This window comes from Podarcis raffonei, chromosome 6 (assembly GCF_027172205.1).
Source record: "Podarcis raffonei isolate rPodRaf1 chromosome 6, rPodRaf1.pri, whole genome shotgun sequence".
Taxonomy (NCBI): Eukaryota; Metazoa; Chordata; class Lepidosauria; order Squamata; family Lacertidae; genus Podarcis; species Podarcis raffonei.
Window position 1 is genome coordinate 20,163,098 of NC_070607.1, and position 19,364 is coordinate 20,182,461.

Here is a 19,364-nt window from a genome sequence, read left to right on the forward strand (position 1 = left end):
GCTCCACAAAGCTTAGCATGAGCATACAGTTAAAATATGTACACTAAAATTTGGAAACCAAGATACGTTCTGGGAATGTAACAGAGATACTTGGCATTCGGGTAACTTATAATCAGAAAAATTGGTTTTAGTTTGTGAGAAGGATGGCTTTGCTAATGGCGATGTTGAATTTCTAAGGAGGAAGTCTGAGGAAGAACGTCAGAAGAAGGAAGATGAAAGAGCACGTCGAGAGTTTATTAAGCAAGAATATATAAGGCGGAAGCAGCTGAAACTGATGGAAGATATGGACATTGTCATAAAGCCTCGCCTCCACATGTCCAAACAAAAGAAGCCACGTCCAAAATCCATTCACAGAGATCATATTGAATCACCTAAAACTCCAATCAAAGGTCCTCCAGGTAATAAATATAAGGAGGAGTCTTGATGCTGCAATTCCAGCTTTGACATGCAGTACAGTTGTACCTCGGTTTTCGAACGCCTTTGTAGTTGAATGTTTCAGAACTCAAACATTGAAAACCTGGAAGTAAGTGCCTTGGTTTTTGAACGTGCCTCGGAAGTTGAACAGGAAATGTGGCTTCTGTTTTGAGTTTTCCATTTTGAGGCCTTTGGTTTTTGAGCATTTCAGAACTCAAACGGACTTTTGGGATGGATTATGTTAGAAAACCGAGGTACCATTGTACTCAGAAACTGAAAAGTGATGCACAGCTATTTCCTCTTCAAGGCCCTGTAATCCTGGGGTGACACTAAGCCTTCTGTTGTATCTGTCCTCCCCTCTTGCTTTTTGTTTTAAGTTGCTTGCCCGAAGATTGGGGGGCAGAGGGATTGTTAAATGCTACCAGACTACTGGTTTTCATTATGCCTAGTTATCACATTAGAAAAGTTGCAAAGAATGATTGGTTCATCACTGCTTACATAGTTAAATTTTGAGTCAGCATGACCTGGACCGATACGACAACATTGCCTCTACTTTTAAAGTAGCTCCAGGGTGATGTTTAGGTTTAGAACAACCTATAGCCATGCTATCGTTTACCATTACTATATAAAGACTTATGAGGATAAAATACGCATTATATGTTTACAGATGTAGAGTTCATAGGGCCAATAAAGAGACAGAATATTTCTTAGAAAACTTAGCAACTTTTCTTTCCTGGTGGTGCATCTAATTCACAGACTCTGTTTTCTGTATCTGCATTCTTTTAAAGTTCCTTGCATTTACCTAGGCTCACACCTTCACTGTGTTGCTGTTCCCCCATCTCCCCTCAGCATCTAGCCTCTCGTTGGCATCATTGAACACCGGAGACGACAGTGTGCAATCGGGCAAGAGAACGCCAAGGTAAATATTCAGTTCCAATTTACATTTGAGAGAAATGATCATATTTATGTGACTTGGCACAACAGTGTGCATTCAGTGAGGCAGTGGTTAATGCATAATTAAGAATAGTTCATGGCTCTTCAGATAAGACCAACTTTGAGTATGTTCCTATAGCCGTTTCCATACACAGTCGCCACAAAACAGATCTACACATATTTAATTTCCAGGCTGCAGGGAATTGTTTAATTGCTTCTGCTGATATGTACATTTTTTTATTAGATTGCTAGGTATGAGCCAAAACCTGTAGTAACACACACGGAATGGCATACACAAGACACATAAACACACACAGGATTTGTTGTTGTTTAGTCGTTTAGTCGTGTCCGACTCTTCGTGACCTCATGGACCAGCGCACACCAGGCACTCCTGTCTTCCACTGCCTCCCACAGTAGCTTCGAGAACACTGTCCAACCATCTCGTCCTCTGTCGTCCCCTTCTCCTTGTGCCCTCAATCTTTCCCAACACCAGGGTCTTTTCCAGGGAGCCTTCTCTTCTCATGAGGTGGCCAAAGTATTGGAGCCTCAGCTTCAGGATCTGTCCTTCCAGTGAGCACTCAGGGCTGATTTCCTTAAGAATGGATAGGTTTGATCTTCTTGCAGTCCATGGGACTCTCAAGAGTCTCCTCCAGCACCATAATTCAAAAGCATCAATTCTTCGGCGATCAGCCTTCTTTATGGTCTAGCTCTCACTTCCATACATCACTACTGGGAAAACCATAGCTTTAACTATACGGACCTTTGTTGGCAAGGTTATGTCTCTGCTTTTTAAGATGCTGTCTAGGTTTGTCATTGCTTTTCTCCCAAGAAGCAGGCATCTTTTAATTTCGTGACACACAGGATGGCACTTCTAAAAATGTAATCATTCAGCTCTCCTTAATTTTAAGAAGCCACTGAAATATCTACAAGTGAATTAAATTCTCTAAGTTGTATAGACTAATATGAAGTAGAGGGGATGCTTTCATATTCAGATTTTCTTATTTGTGATAGCTTTATAAGGGCAAAGGGGCTGGAAACACCCGCCAATTTTTCAGAATTTAGCCAGCTTTGCCTGATGGACAGTTGACATTCTTCCCACTCATTCCTGAAGCTACTTGGATATTTGGAAGAACTTACGTGCTGTTAAATCATTTGATTCCATATTTGTGTTTAACAGTGCTTTATCTTCAGGTCTTTCATCGTGAAATGCTACCATTTTTTCATTGTGAAATCATGCTTGGTAATAGATTGGCCAAATCTTCTTTCCTGTTTAAATGCAACTTTTAGGTCTGAATCTGTGGAAGGATTCGTATCTCCAAGTCGTTGCGGAAGTCGTAATGGAGAAAAGGATTGGGAAAATGCATCAACAACATCTTCTGTGGCTTCTGCTACAGAATATACAGGTTGGTATATTAAGAGTTGTTGCTGAATTATTTGCTACAAACAAGAACGTGTAGATGCTTTGGGGTGGTGTGGTGGGGGGGAAAGCCGGTAAGTAGCAGAGAAAAAGTGACACAGAGTAATAACAGCAAGCCAGTGTACCAGATTACAATCTTGCTTCACTTAGTATCAGGTGGTAGTTAAATACCCCAACCATAATAAAGGTTGAGAAGCTGGAGTATTAAGAGTTTGGTTTGAAGGAAATTCCTTAGAAATTCCTTGCCCTGGCCACCTGTCAAATTTGGCCCATGGAGTGCAGCTATAAAGGTCTGGCCCCCAGAGCCAGAAAGGTTCACCTCTGCCTGCTCTAAACCATGTTCATTTATTCATTTATGTTTTTAAAAATATCTCTCTCTCTCTCTCTCTCTCTCTCTCTCTCTCTCTCTCTCTCTCTAGGACCAAAGCTGTACAAAGAACCCAGTGCAAAATCCAACAAACATATAATCCAGAATGCCTTGGCTCATTGCTGCTTGGCTGGAAAAGTAAACGAAGGTCAGAAGAATAAAATATTAGAGGTAAGGCAAACCTGTAAAGGGGAAGGGGTGGGGGGTGGGGAAACTGAAAATCTGAAATTCAGGTTGTGGGTAGGTAGGAAGTGTTGGGGGGACAGTTTTCTTTACACTGCAAGTTCAGAGGGGAGTCTTTCTGTTTACTAAGACCCCATAAACATTAATGGTGTGCATTAATGGTATTCCTGGTGCAGCCATAGCACTGAAACTCCTAACCTCCTTTTCATCCTCTGTTCTGGGTCCTCTGCTAAGCTAAGCTGTCTCCTTAATACAATATTCTTGCCAGAATAGGAATACATACACCGTGAAATTGTCTACTAACACTTCTCATGAGTTTGTTCTGATGCTAAAGATTTTTAAATAGTTATAACATTAGTTGAAATAAGAATATAACTTTCTGGTGCACCAGGAATGTAGTTTTTAAAATTACTCTTGGCACCCTATATCGCTTGTTCACACATGCATGTATAACACTTGATTTGTCTATAATTTACTGTTGTACAGTTAATGGCAACTGAATGTGCAACTTCAGGTCCATGATATGAAAGTTGTATCTGTGTTGTTGGATTTGTGATGCCTTCATACATGTGTAAATAAGCCAAGCTCACAATGCTATTACATTTTCAATAACATGAAATAGTTGCTGTCATAAGTGTAGGAGCACTGAAAATACCCATAAACTGGATGTTAACTTGTGCACAATTTGAACGCTCTTTCCTCCCCTCCCCCTTTCAGGAAATGGAAAAATCAGATGCCAACAACTTCCTTATCCTTTTCCGCGACTCAGGCTGCCAGTTCCGATCTTTGTACACGTACTGCCCTGAGACAGAAGAAATCAGTAAGTTGACTGGAATAGGCCCCAAGTCCATCAGTAAGAAGATGATTGAGGGGCTGTATAAGTACAACTCTGACAGGAAGCAGTTCAGCCACATACCTGCTAAAACGCTCTCTGCCAGTGTCGACGCTATTACCATCCACAGCCATTTGTGGCAGAGCAAGAGACCAGTAACACCGAAAAAACTCTTACCTACAAAGGCATAGTAACTCGGAGGGGGGTAGGGTACTTTGCCACGTTTGTGGCAAACTTGCACTTCGTATTTGCTGCCTATTAGAAAATAGGTTCTTATTTGCCAACAAGATTTCTTTGAACTCGGATCTGAAGAGAAAAGCTCTGTCATCATGCACAACTGGAATGTAAACACAGTATTGAAGACTTGCAGAAAACTGACACTTAAGTGATTATGCATTCGTGTGCTCATGAAAGACTGACTCAAGAGTGGAGATGGGTATGTGCTCACAGTTTATAGGGTTCATTTCCTCTCGTTTTTAAAACACTGAATTATTGAATGTTTGCAAATCTGTAGTGACTGAAATTAAAGTATATATTAAATTCATTGCCTTATACTTTGGTGTGTTATGCTTGTTTTGGAATTTGCTTCTGCTCTTTATATCTTCACTGGAGAAATGTTCTGTCTTGAGTTGCCACACCGTTAAATTTTAAGTGGCCTGCCGGTAACAGAGGGCACAAACCTTTTTGCAATGAAATGAAGTTATCCGTTCTTTTTTTGACTTTCATTCATTTCAAAGGGTTTTGCACCAGGAAAGTTCCTTGGAGAGGATGTCCAGGATTAAATGTTGCTAGCATGTCTTAACCTCTGGCAAGGAAATGTGATGGCTGTCATTGCTTGTTCCACAAGGAAACTTATTTTATAAAGGTATTGTCATTATATTTAGAAATCCACCATTGCCCTGATCCAGGGAAGCATGACGGGAGATCTTTGCATGCACTATTGTGTTTTGCATTTTTCTTCTGAACAGGAAGTTCAGTCCAAACTGCTGTTTAACATTCTGAGATTTAGCAAAGGGGACGATACGTGTCTGTGGCATGACAGGTGACCCAAATAAAATAGCACCACTAAACAAATGCAGACATCTACCATTGCTTCCTGAGATTACGGCCTGGATGGCTATTTCAAAATTCTAAGCAAAGCAGTATTAATTGTCTTAAAAGTAGACACTTTGTATGAGTCCTTCTGAGAAACTTGAAGAAAATTATATTGAGTAAGCCTGCTCTACGAAAGCTATTCTGATGTGTCACCAGGTTGCCATCCAGTATATGGACCAAAGTAATTTTTCTTCCAAGACATCAATTTAATTTTGTTTAATATAAATTATGGTATTGATGATGATACATGACAATCTTGAGTGTATTGAAACCAAGAATGGCTGAGAGCCACACACATACAGCAATGTTAACATTTACAGAATAATCACTGGGGCACCTTTTTTCAGTATTAACAAAGGGCTGCACATCTGATTCCTTTAGAGAAGTTATTTCTGTTTGGAGGTTTGCTTGTTGCTTTCTTTTTCTTTCTTATTGTCAGGATTCCTATACAGATATAGCAAGGCACTGTTTCAGCAGGTGGAAAAGCTCAAACTTGAAACCTACCCTTATTTTTGTGATTGCTTTTTTGACATTTGTACACCAGAGGACTTAGTTGGGGGGTGGGAGGGGATCTAGGTGGAACCTCATTCTCAGGAAAAGACTTGAATTATTGCTAAACCTGTTCCGTTTCAGTGTTGTGACAAGTGTTGGAACTTCAAGACAGTCTTGAACTAGCTGTCTAAAGTGTTTGTTACTTTTTATTATGCATCCTACAAAGGAAAACTTAAAATTCTGTACACTTCTCCCACTGAACTGCTTGACTCGGAGAGGTAGTACTTCACTACAGTCTGCTTCTGTTCTTTATATACCGGTAGATGATGTATAGGAATGATAAGTCCTTAAATAATTTAGAGAACAGCCCTTTTTAAAATTATGAAAAGGCCTTAGGCATCAATGTGTCTGGGTTCTTTATCAGCATTTTCTCAGAAATGCAATCAATATTTACTTTAACTTATGTTCTTATATTTATGTATATTTGTTAAAACTGTAAAAAAACCCAACACAAAACCCACCTGTTTAATAGGTATGTGGCTCTGATCTATTTGTGGTTAGCTGATTCCTACTGTTTGCATGTATATGAACCAGGATATCTAACCCATCTTCTATTTCAAGTGTAAACATACTGTGTATATATTATATATATTTTAAAAATAGGAGATAGAAGGTCTATGCATTCTACCAACGAGGCTTATCCTCCAACTAATGGCATAGGGAAAATATATTGCATACCCATGTAAGCATACATCTAAGTTAAAACTTGCCCAAGTTGGGGGTGAGCTGCTAGGACATATATGGGATAGACGATGGAGGAGATCACATGGAAGGATTTTTAACTAAACTATTCCTGCTAAAAGAAAAATATAATTTAATGATACATACCACTGTCTGATTCATGCACACCTATCTAAACAGGATTTCTTTTAAAATGTGGCAACATAGTGTCATTTTAAATTATTGAATGTATTATGAATTTTGTCTACCGTTCAGAAAAAAGATGTCTGTGCAATGTTGAAAGGTAGGATGTGAATAATGCAATTAAAAAATTGAGACTTTGGGGATTAAAATGTTACTACATACTAGGAGAACTAAGGACAGGATTTTTTCTCTTTTTTTCTTTTTAAGCTTGCAAATTTTCTAATGACAGTATGTCTTTATTTGGGATCTTGTTTAAGAAAATAAAAGCCTTTCATGGAGAAATCCGGTGTTCATCAGCGACATTATCAGTTACACACCGGTGCTTTCATCGAGGGAGCGGGGTGTTTTTATTGTTTATATGACAGAATTTGCCAACCATCCTAATTTCTAGGCCAGGTGTTCAAGCTCTGACAGTCATGGTAGCTACTGAAACCATTTTTGGATGACTGTTGGTGGTTTTTTTTTAAAGAAAAAATTCTTTGGCTGTTTAAAGCCAAATTCTGTTTATTTCTAATTTAAATGGGCACCGTCCGTTGAGAAATGTACAGTGTATCGTGTGCTTACTTGTCCACTTTTGTGGAGCATTGCTACCCTATTTTTTCAGAAGCTGTGCTGTAAGATATTGTCATAGTGCTACCTACCTAGTACAGTGTAGTCCTTCCCTTCCATTTAAATAAAAAGCATGGCACCAAAAACAATGTTGTGGTTTCATCTTTTGGTACGCATTTTCAGTTTATCCTCTGAAGCCATTAAATGTATACGTTTATGGTTGGCAAAAGGTTTTGCCGGCATGCAGTTTGTGAAGGCATCTCTGATCTGAGCAATCAAATGGACACTTCTGGGAGTGGGCTGGTCCTGTTGGTTTGTGCTGGCACTGGCTTCTCTGTGTCATGGATGATGGAGGTGCCAGCTCAGTATCCAGCATACTCTCTGACATGTCCCCAGGCAGAGGCTGCTTACTGAGGAGGTGCCTGACCAGAGATGTCCAATATCACAGGGTAGCTCACCTCTCTGGCAACCCACTTGAACCTCCCCCAGGATCCAGCTCCTGACTCACTTGAGACCCCTCCTGCAGCAGAGGCATTCCTTGAGGTCCCAGTTTCACCTCCCTCAACCCACTTGGGTCCTCCTGTGGGTTATTAAGCTCCAACTCCCTGTTTTACTTAACACCCCCCCCAAAAAACCTCATAATTGGACCATCCCCTCTGTGACATCTCCATGGGGCTCATGACAGAAGTCAACTCAGAAGGTAGCATTTTCGCCAGAGTTGACTTGAAGGTTTTGTTAACTACAAGTGAACTACATCCATTTGACATGCCCTGCTTTCATCATGGGCACAGGTCAACACTGAACCAGAAAATTATTATTGGCTTGTTCAAAGGACACACCACCACAGGAGCACTGCAGAGGTGCTCGATAATTTCTCCCCATTTAGGCTGCATACACACTATATCTTTAAAGCACATCCTTTCCCACAAAAATTATGAACACTAGTTTACCCCTTTCAGAGTTACAGTTCCCAAAAACCCTTGATTGCCAGTGTGGTGTAGTGGTTAAGAGTGGTAGATTCGTAATCTGGGGACCCGGGTTCGCTTCCCCGCTCCTCCACATGCAGCTGCTGGGTGACCTTGGGCTAGTCACGCTTCTCTGAAGTCTCTCAGCCCCACTCACCTCACAGAGTGTTTGTTATGAGGGAGGAAGGGAAAGGAGAATGTTAGCCACTTTGAGACTCCTTCGGGTAGTGATAAAGTGGGATATCAAATCCAAACTCCTCCTCTTCTTCTTAACAAACTAAACTAGTGCCCAGAATTCTTTGAGGGAAAGAATGTGCTTTAAAGGTGTGGTAGGTATATAGCCTGTCTTCTATTAACTGGATAAGCAGACTACAGAGCTTGTTCATGCTTTTGATTCAACCAACTGTTTAAACTGGGGGTGCCAGGTGAGATGGGACTGTTCAGAAAACTCCTAAAAACTTGTACTTTCTCACAATGTTGCATCTGCCATTTTGGTAGTAGGGCCAGTCATGCTGAAAATGTGAAGCCCAAGTCACTGGCAAATTTTATCTCACAGAGCTAATTCACACATTTCTTTCTGGTATAAATTTGACCCATATGAGCTCCCACGTTATTTTCTTACCTTCACCAGAGACACACGTGAGATACTTGCACACGCTACCAAGCAGTGTGCTCTGTGCCTTGAAATTATCATTTATCTCTTGCTGTAATGAAACTCTAATTCTACCATTGTTTTTATGAGCACTTGTGTGCAAATTACGATACATCAGTTTATACAGCTTCTTATTAATTAATTAATTAAATCTCTGCACCGCCTTTCATCAGGATCACAAGGCTGTTTACAATATAAACATAATCCTTATAGCCCAATCCTAAACTGCATATTTCAAGTAAATCCTACCAAGTACAGAGCTTGTCCCACACGTTTTTGTGATCAGGCTGTCACCAAAGCATCATTTCCATGGCTAATTCTTCCCCTTCTTTGTCAAACATGTTTTAACACTTACTCTGTTATGCAACATGTTTTGAGTTTCCCTGTCCCGGCGCTATAGGATTGGCTGGTGGGGAAGCTCACAATTTGATGTAGCATCACAGAGTGAGAGTTCCTGACAAAAGTGCTAATCCTTTTCAGTATTGATGTTTTGAAATATGTTAATATACTTGCATACTCTCAGCATACGCTTTTTGTAATTAGACAAACTCAACTCTCGTATCAAGTATTTCATCACCCATGTCTTGCTATATCAAAGAGCTTTCCATCTAAGATAGCAAGTCCTGGCAAGTGCCTCTTGAGTGTAAACACATTTATTAAGGTGCTTGGATGTGTAGAATTGTCACCTTAAATCAATATTGCTTATTGTTTTGACAAGCCTAGAAACCGGTAATACCAGAATTTGGATCAGCTCCAGAAGTGTTGAGTAAGTACCACGAAACTATTTGTAAACTATTTGTGTGGATTTGTGAACAATGTTCAGTGAATGCTATGTTATCCAGGAGAGCATTTCTTTTGATGGGATAAGCTGTGAGGTTGAAACAAAAGAAAACACACAAAGCAAATAAAGTGATGTTGGTCCATAATCCATCAAGGAATACATTTATTAGGACCAACCAAAATGTCACAAAAACTTTCAATTTCTCTAGAGCTCTTCATCAGACTGGGATATTAGCCAATATCACATGAGCCAACAGTGTGACGCGGCAGCTAAAAAGCCAATGCAATTCTGGGCTGCATCAATAGGAGTATAGCATCTAGATCAAGGGAAGTAATAGTGCCACTGTATTCTGCTCTGGTCAGACCTCACCTGGAGTACTGTGTCCAGTTCTGGGCACCACAGTTGAAGAAAGACACTGACAAACTGGAACGTGTCCAGAGGAGGGCAACCAAAATGGTCAAAGGCCTGGAAACGATGCCTTATGAGGAACGGCTAAGGGAGCTGGGCATGTTTAGCCTGGAGAAGAGGAGGTTAAGGGGTGATATGATAGCCATGTTCAAATATATAAAAGGATGTCACATAGAGGAGGGAGAAAGGTTGTTTTCTGCTGCTCCAGAGAAGCGGACACGGAGCAATGGATCCAAACTACAAGAAAGAAGATTCCACCTAAACATTAGGAAGAACTTCCTGACAGTAAGAGCTGTTTGACAGTGGAATTTGCTGCCAAGGAGTGTGGTGGAGTCTCCTTCTTTGGAGGTCTTTAAGCAGAGGCTTGACAACCATATGTCAGGAGTGCTCTGATGGTGTTTCCTGCTTGGCAGGGGGTTGGATTCGATGGCCCTTGTGGTCTCTTCCAACTCTATGATTCTATGATTCTATATATAACAGTTCCCTTCACTGCACCCTCCACTGTTGCTTTGTTCTTTTATTATCTATGAAAACAAAATATAGGGTGTGTTTTTTAATGCTCTAAATATTAAGTATTTCCCACCCAGTGCCTCCAAGCAAAGAGTAGATAAACAAGGTACTTTGTTAACACAGTGTAGACATTTAATAAGTCATACAGATTTAAGGCAATTCATTAATAACAGAACCATCCATTTTGGTGAGCAGATAGGAAGGAAAGCCTGAATGCAGTAATGGCTTTTACTTCCCAGTATTTGTTTATTCAGTCACTACGTTTATGGCAAAAAGGATTTTCTGTAGCAGTGGAAAATGTGAGAAAAGACAAGGACAGACTGGAATCAAGAAAGCTCTCAGATGGTAATTACATGCACTGGCAACAAGCCAGCAGCTTCCACTGCAAAAATAGAGGAAAATGCTACTGTGATGTCAAGACTGTGGTACAGGCCCCAGCACTGGCAAGCAACCCACGTCTGAGCTTGACCCAGTCAGAAGAAAGGGGAGCAGGACAAACAGAGAAGCTGAAAGGCAAAATGGAACAAATACGATTTCTTACCAAAACCACATCAATCAGAATTTTACCCTTCTAATGCAAATATGGGGGGGGATATATAAATCACACAGAAGGAGGAGATTTCTGTGCAGCATGCAACAAAAAGCCACCTGGCACCAGTTGGACCTTGAGTTATCCCTAGCTTCATAAATGGGACCGATTAAGAATTAACATACTCCATGCCACCAAGCATAATTTGGGTATAATAAGGGCATTAATCATGAAGAGGTTTGGGAAATGACAATTTGTGAATTAATAACGGCCAAAATGGTGACCTGTCAAGTAATGACTACCTCTCCCTGTAGTGTAATTGGGGTCTAAGACTCAATGCACACATTACTGCAGTGTTGACAGGGCCGACCCACCCAGAAGGCAAGGCAAGGCGACTGCCTCAGGTGACAGGATCCACAGGGGCAGCAGATCTGACCTCCAAGGAATGCCACTGGCACTGCTGCTACTTCCTTGGCAGCTCGCCACCCCAAGTCACCCCTCCAGCGACCTCTTGGTGCATATTAGGCACTGCTAGTCTCCTCCCCAGACCTTATTCCCAATGTATTGTTGTTATTGTTAAATACATTTGTCCTTTTTTTTTATTTTTTTTATTAAATTTTCATAATTATAACAAAAGCAACCTGACAAAAAGGAGAAACAACAGCAGAAAAACATACAAAAAACCTCCCTAAACCACAATAATAAACATAATCCTTATCCCATATCCCTTAAAACCCACATTTTATTTACATTGTAAATTGACTTCCTCAAATCCCTCCCTTCTGAATTTCCTTGTATCTGTATGTAACAGCTTTCCAATATCATTCTTCCACAAAAATATTTCCAACTCCTATCTAAGTTATTCACTTTTCTTACTGTTCTAAATCCCAATTATTTAATTAAATCCTAATTTAATCCTAACCTGTTTAGTACTTTCAAGTGATTTCTAATTTTTTATATTACAATATTTATTCAAATAGTCCTTAAATTTCTTCCAATCTTCTTGATATTCCTCTTCTTTCTGGTCGCAGATTCTTCCAGTCAGGTCAGCTAGCAGCAGGAAATTCAACATCTTCATCTGCCATTCTTCCACCGTTGGAATTTCTTGAGACTTCCAATTTTTTGCTAACAGCAGTCTTGCTGCTGTGGTGGCATACAAAAATAGTTTAACATTTTTTGGGGGCAATTTCATTCCTATTATTCCAAGTAGAAAGGCCTCTGGTTTCTTAATAAATGTATTTTTCAACATTTTTTTTCAATTCATTATATATTTCCCCCCAGAAGTCTTTCACCTTGGGACATGTCCACCACATATGAAAGAACGTACCTTCTTTCTCTCTACATTTCCAACATATATTTTCAACCGTGTGGTATATTGTTAAATACATTTGCATACCACCCTTCACGCATGGATCTTCACTCACCCCTTCTTCCATGGTGCGGGAGTGGGGGCGCGCGTCATTCTGTGCTTTTCCTCAGGTGCTAAAATGTGGGGCTGCCCCCTGTGGGGTAGCTGGCTAAACCCCTACAGACCCCCCCCCGCCTTGTATCAATTACTGCTTGTGTGAGTGGCCTCTAAGGGGCTCGCCTAGAATGTACACGTGTCTGGAAGAAAGACGTGGTTGCTAACCATGCCATTGGGAACGGCTAGTTTGTATGTGTGTATTTTGTTATTGTTTTTATTCTTGTTTTTGGTGTTTTTATCCTGCATTGTTTATGTTGCGAACTGCCTTGAGATGTATGGATAAAGGGCAGTATCCCATTTTAATAATAACAATAACAATAATAATAGTTTGGCACTATTAATGTTAAGGGAGAACAGCCTTTAAAACACCCACCCTAGGAATTACTGGGGCGGGAAGAGGATGCGAAGGAGGAGACAAAAAACACCCTCCGTAAAATGCGATTAAGAAAAAACCACCAAACAGATGCGAAGCAATTTTGCCGGAGGAGGAGGAGAAGAAGAGAAAATCCACACCCCGGATTCCCTCGCTCCTTATTGGCCCGCCTCCGCCGCTGCCACCCCCGATCCCCGTCGCGCCTCCCGCCCGCGCCGCTCCCCGACATGGGCTGGGCGAGCCATTCCTCCCGGAGGGACGCCGCCCCTGCGCCCGCCCGCCCCTTTTTTCCTGGCTCTCCCAGTCAGGCGGCTGCGCTGTCACCCCGCCCAGGCGCCGCGGGGCCCTGAGGAGCCGGCCTGCCGGGCACTGATTGGAGAAGCCGCTTGACAACCGCAGCCAGGGCACTGCCGCCGCCACTACACAAGCCGGGCCGGGAAGGCGAGGAGCAGCTGGGCGCCGGCAGGCAGGCAGGCAGGGCCGCGTTGGCTGCTGGCGACGGGACCCTCTTCCCCTCCTTGCCACTACCCCGGTAGCGAGGCTCCGCTTGCCGCCATTTTGCGCGCCCCCGCCAGCCCCGGTCTCCCCTCGCCGCTTTGGGAGGGAGCCTCCCCTGAGGTGAGCCTCTGTCTCTTCCCTGAGGGATGGGCCCTACGGCTGCCCTGGCTTGGGTGGGTGGCGCGGCCTCCGCTGAGGGGGGAAAGAACCGGGTCGAAGGAGCGGGAGGGTGGGAAGGGATGCCCGGGGCCTGAGGGCAGGCCCCGAGTGAGTGCCCGTTCGGGGGGCACCCCTTGGAGGCGTTGGCAGGGCAATGGCTTGGTGCTGCTGCTGCTGGTGGTGGCGGCGGCGGCGGGAGGGGCGAAGCGACAGCCTCCTTTGGGCTGCTTTGGTGCTGAATGAGCGAAAGGACCATTTTCTTTACCCCCCCCCCCCCGCAACCCATCCTGCTTATTTGTCTCCCGTTGAGTCAGTGCATGCTTCATCGCCACGGCTGCCTCTCCTCACACTCCGCCGGCCTCGCGAGGGGAAAGTGTTGTATGCGTGTGCATTGCTGCTGAATTTTGTCCGTTGCCCATGGTTTTGTTGCATTTTGCTTCCCGTTCTCCGGCGAACGTCTCCTCCTCTCGTCCCCGCACCTCCCTCTTCTGCCTTTGTTATTGCAGCATTATTAGCAGGGCAAACCTCCCAGAACGGGTTAAGCACCTGCAAAGCTGCTCTCCCTAAGTAACCCAGATCTGTCCTGGGCACATAAGAGACATTGTTTGTTTGTCTGTGCTGTGCTTGGTGTGCTTGACAGGAGAGGATGCCTGAAACAGGTTTGCAGTGTCACTGTCTGGAGGAAGAAAAAGAAAAAGATGGGGTGTTTTTATAGCCTGTCTTACCTGCTCTGAGGTTTTTAATTGTGCGTTTTCCCGAGGAAGCATTCCAGTTTTGTGTCCTAAAGTCCCTGCTCCTGTCTAATTTCATTGCAAGGGTTGTGTCACAGCACAGTAGCTTTTTCAGCATGTTTTAGCAGGAAAAACTTGAGTGTCAAGTATCCAATTCCCTGTTGCAATCCTTTGTTCACACAACTGAGCTGCAGTGAAGGAAGGGTGGGTTCGTGGATGCATGCATGCGCATGCTTCTTTTAGAATGTGTTTAGTTTAGTGACAATCCTGTGAGTGTACGAACGAAGGGTGACAGTTATTATGGATGCATTCTGAATACAGGAATGCAAACTTGACAAAACATATTGGCAGCAGGCAGCTGCAGATGTTGCAGCGACTGTATACAATAGCTCGAGACAATAATGGAATACTTTGTTCTTTGTTTGAACAAAGAGCAAATCAATTTGTTGACAACCTTAGTTTGAAGGATGCCATGAACATAATAATGAATGCCTGTGACTTTTCTGGAGTACCATGTGTCTGTGGTATATTCTGGTTTGGAGACCTGAATAGCAATAGGTCACACATGAGAAAGGCTAAATAAATATAATATGCTGACATAACTGTTATGCTAGTGACCCCTTTCTATTTCTATATGGTAATCTTTTGAATAGCCTTTTCTCCTCTTCATCTCCTGATTAATTGCTGTAATTAGTATGTTTTATCACCTTCCATTCTTGCTTTGCTCATCTATTTAATTTGATAATCTTTTAGACAAATAATAGTTGGAGAATAAATTATAGCAGGTGAAAGCATTCGCACAGCTATTTGACAACAAAAATTATTCATTTTGGCATAAATGGGGCAACATAGATCATGAGAATTATTTTAGCTTACCACTCTGTAAAGGTGCAAAGGCTGTGGCTTTTCAGTGCCCCATTGGTCAGTCACAGATAACTTCTGCACTTGGCTATTCTTGAAGCCTCCTCATGTGTTTTCTCTTTCACAAATATATACACAAAATTTTGGTGCCAAATAAATTTTCTAGGAGCCGCTTGAAAGTAAGAAGTAGAGATCCCAATGTAGGTGCCTGGCAAAAACATTCCTCTTCTCCCAGGCCTTTGGATAATTATGCAATCTTTGGCCTATGAAGGACAGCATAGAAATTTTAATGATGATGATGATGAGAGTTTTATTCTTGCTGTTATGCTGCAGGCTCTTCCCACCCCACTTCTCCCATATAGGGTTTACTTGAAAGATGCCAGGCTGAAATCTATCTAGGAATCATAGCTAATATTCCCTTGAGGTTCCCCTCATTGTAGTACCTACCAAAGAAACCTTTCTGTCCTCTTCAGTAATCTTGACACCAGGATCAGTTTTCGAGACACTGGATTTTTGCATCTACCTCCTGTCTGCAGCACTGTTGCATTTTTATATCTTAGGTTCAATCCAAGCACTGTGGCACTACCAGAAAAGGTGTGCTAATTATGATAGAGCTACCATCTTCCTTTCATGCCTAGCATAAAGAACATATAGTAATTTTGTACCACCTGACATGCATCCTTTTGGGCAGGCCAATTGACTGCAGCTATGGAGCAGGAGGATGTGAAGCATTTGCTCTTTATTTATTGAATGGAGGTTTTGGTTGTTGCAATTAGAAGCAATTGTTTTCCCTTAGTAAGCCAAAGAGTTGAAAAACAGTGGCTCACTGAGTCCTTTTGCTCTGTCGTGGCCTGGCTTGGGTAATATTGTTAAAGCACAATCCTGCTAAAACAAAGCAATTCTCCTTCTCCTTTTATTTCAGTCAGAGAGTTAAACATATGCATTTCCTTACCATAAAATGAAAAGGGGGTAAAAGTGCTTGCTTTTGATTGGAACGCCCTATTTATATTATTATAAGAATGACTAGAATGGGTGCAGTGAAGAGCTGAAAAGCACTGGGATTTTCCCTTTAAGTACATATAGTTGTGTGGAATGTTTGTTGTAAACCAGTGGTGGGGAACATGTGGCTCTCCAGATGTTGTAGCACTACAAATCCCATCATCCTGGTGCTGCTGGTTAAGGCTGATGTGAGTTGTCCTCCAACATAATTTGCAAGGCCACAGGTTCCCACCCCTGTAATAAACAGTGGATATGTGTTATAATCACAAAATAAAGGGCACTTTTTATCCATAATCAGTTATTGACCCTCAAATATGCCTCTTACTGAACAATAAGTAATACATGGACATAATGTAAATAAATCTATGTACCTTTTAAAATTTAAATGCTGCCTTAATACCTATTTGCCACAAATACTTATCCTTATCCTTTGATTAAAAGGCTGTTAGGAGAGACTAAATATGGAATAATAAACCAGTGCCTTGGCCCCTAGGTGCCTGCCTGACTTTGTGTGTTGCAGAAATTGTGCATTGTCGGGAAGTGTTTTAAATAATAATAAATACTATGCCAAATGAATATTCAATTATTTGCATATTACCAATCTATTTTAGTTTTCTGTTGTATATTGAACTTCTGTTTACAATTACTTTAGATTCTACTGTGCTATTTTGGGAGATAAATCATTACACAATAGCAACTAATTTTACAAATTATGGGCTTGAAGGACTGTCTCAAATTGAGGGTGACCTTAAGTACAGTTTGTTCCCTTTCTAAAGAAGATTGTAATTTCTTTATTAACACTCCAGTTTAACAATCAAAGAAATGAAAGGAACCAACAAGTGCTTCAGGCAGGCTTCAATACTGAACACACTAGAGATGGGAAGTATCAGTGGTACATTCTTCTGACACATACATAGGATTGTACTGTTGGCTAGCCTGTTGTTTCAAGGCAGAATTACCTGACAACTTGTGTTCTGCAATATGATCGTGTTAAAGCCACATTGCATCACACAGTTCATCTAGCTTGCTGAATAAATATACGAAGAGAGCCAAGCCACAAGCTACAGCGGAGGGAAGAAACTTAGTATTAGATATACTCACAGTAATTTAGCTCTAAAGGCACTAAATTAGAATTAAAATATAATCTTAACATCTATAAAATACATTTATTAATTTGTGATTTAAGACAATGTTCAATTTATTACCTTAAAGCAGCCTTTAATAAATAAATTGTTACTTGCGTACTAAGCCTTAAATCTTGTACTCACTTACCTGGCAGTAAGTCCCATCGAACTCAGTGGGATTTACTTCTAAGGCCCCGTCTGCACTATGTATTTAAAGCAGAATTATTGATTGATTGATTGATTGATTGATTGCATTTATATCCCACCTTTACTCCAGCAAGCTCAAGGTGGTGTAAATAGTTCTCCTTCTCATTTGATCTTCACAACAACCCTGTGAGGTAGGTTGAGCTGAGAGTGACTGGCCCAAGGTCACCCAGGGAGCTTTATGCCTAAGTGGAGATTTGAACCTTGGTTGTACAGGTCCTAGCCAGACATCCTAACCACTACACGACACTGGCTTTCCATTATATCACTATATCACTTTAAACAGCTGTGGCTTCCCCAAAAGCATCATGGGAAGTGTAGTTGCTGAGAGGGTGCTGAGAGTTGTTAGGAGATCCCCTATTTTGCTCCCCAAGCTACAATTCCAGTGTGGTTTAACAATCAGTCCCTCTTCCCAGGAAACTCTTGCAACTGTAGTTCTGTGAGGGGAATTGGGGCCACCTAACAGCTCTCAGCACCCTTAAACTTTAGTTCTCAGGCTGCTTTGCAGGAAAGCATAACTGTTCAAAGTGGTTAGCTGTTTAAAACTGTCTATACTACTTTAGTGCAGTATAGTGTAGATGAGGTCCGAGTATACATGCATAAGATTGCACTGTAAATTTGGTAATGGCAAATAGTGAGAAGGTAGGAAGTTTTTCAGGCGGGAAAATCTCTCCACCTTTTCAGATGCGTATGGAAGGCCTGTAAGCGGGACCTGAGCACACCAGCATTCTCCTCACTTGTGATTTCCAGCAAGCTTTCCAGCAGTGGCCTACTAGCCTTGATAGCCTTATCCTTCATAAATTTGTCTCATCCCCTTTTAAAGTCATCTAGTTTTGTGGACAAAGTGCAGCTGCAGAACAGAGGAGAGAAGTGATTTCAAAAATAGGGTTGGGAAGGTGAAAGGGAGATTTAGTAGTTGCATAGGGTGGGAAGGGCTTTAAGGGGCTAATGTTGGGAAGTGCTGGTGGTAGGGTTGGACAGCAGAGCAAGCGTTGGGGCAGAGCCCTCCCAGCATGCATGCATGTTTGTTTATTGTCTTAATATTTTTAGCAATGTGCTCCTTGAATTTATTTTTCTTTTTGGTATCCCTTATGGTACACTTGCATTTATTTTAGACCATTGTCTCATGCAATGACGGCAACGCTTGCTAGTCTACTTAGAAAAGGCTTAGTCAAGATTGCATGCAATGACAATTTAACTCTCACAGAGAAAGACGCTACTGAAGCAAAGCCTTAGTTATTTCCATCTGTGTCAATTGGTTGTCATAGCTGTCCGATATAAGCTGTTATCTGGAGTAAGGATATATGACTTACATTTCTGTAAAAAATATTGGAATGTCTGAGTGGTGATACGCTATGAAAGCTTTGCTTTTTCAACAAATAAGTAATCAGAATTGGAAGAAAACCTGCAAATTCAAAATGTATATTAAAAAGAAAGGGATTCTAAATCCTTCAGTCATTCTGAAGTATTAGCCTTGGATCACTTTGGTGACGTTGTGTGCCATATGTGCTGGCTGCTTGTGGCATACTGAGGAGCTTGAGCTGCATCTTTCAGATTTGTTGGATGGTGGTTTATCTCCCAATGTGATAAAATCTCCTTTGCATATGCCTTATAGTCCCTGATATGAATATACTGATGCACCAGTGTGTTTTATTAATTTTAGAGATGTGAAGACCTGGGGGGGGGCTGGAAAAATGGGGGGAGGACAGGATTGCCTCTAATTTTTCTGTTGTTTATTCTGAGCCTATAAGTCTCTAGTAACATTATAATTCTGTTGACTAGTTACTTACAAAATGCCTCCACATACATAAGCTTATTTTCTTGCTGGACTTATTTCTTTGGTAGAACTAAACTTTTCGTCTTGTTGCCCTGTGACTAAGCTGTAGAGTTCTTCATACT

At 41.6% G+C, this 19,364-nt stretch overlaps 2 protein-coding genes across 5 annotated transcripts in view; both read left to right on the forward strand.

Moving 5' to 3' along the window:
* The window catches only part of CAMSAP2 (calmodulin regulated spectrin associated protein family member 2), a 77,113-nt gene extending 72,413 nt beyond the window's left edge, over positions 1-4,700 (forward strand). For all 3 annotated transcript variants that reach the window (XM_053391510.1, XM_053391511.1, XM_053391513.1), the window contains 5 exons: positions 178-398; positions 1,264-1,333; positions 2,635-2,750; positions 3,184-3,302; positions 4,032-4,700. In XM_053391510.1, coding sequence (XP_053247485.1) covers positions 178-398; positions 1,264-1,333; positions 2,635-2,750; positions 3,184-3,302; positions 4,032-4,337 — 832 coding nt within the window. In that variant the 3' untranslated portion in view covers positions 4,338-4,700. The remainder of the gene's footprint in view (positions 1-177; positions 399-1,263; positions 1,334-2,634; positions 2,751-3,183; positions 3,303-4,031) is intronic.
* An 8,449-nt stretch (positions 4,701-13,149) lies between these two features.
* Positions 13,150-19,364, forward strand: part of WDR47 (WD repeat domain 47) — a 35,776-nt gene continuing 29,561 nt past the window's right edge. For both annotated transcript variants that reach the window (XM_053391538.1, XM_053391539.1), the window contains exon 1: positions 13,150-13,507. The gene's annotated coding sequence lies outside the window, so the exon portion shown is untranslated. The remainder of the gene's footprint in view (positions 13,508-19,364) is intronic.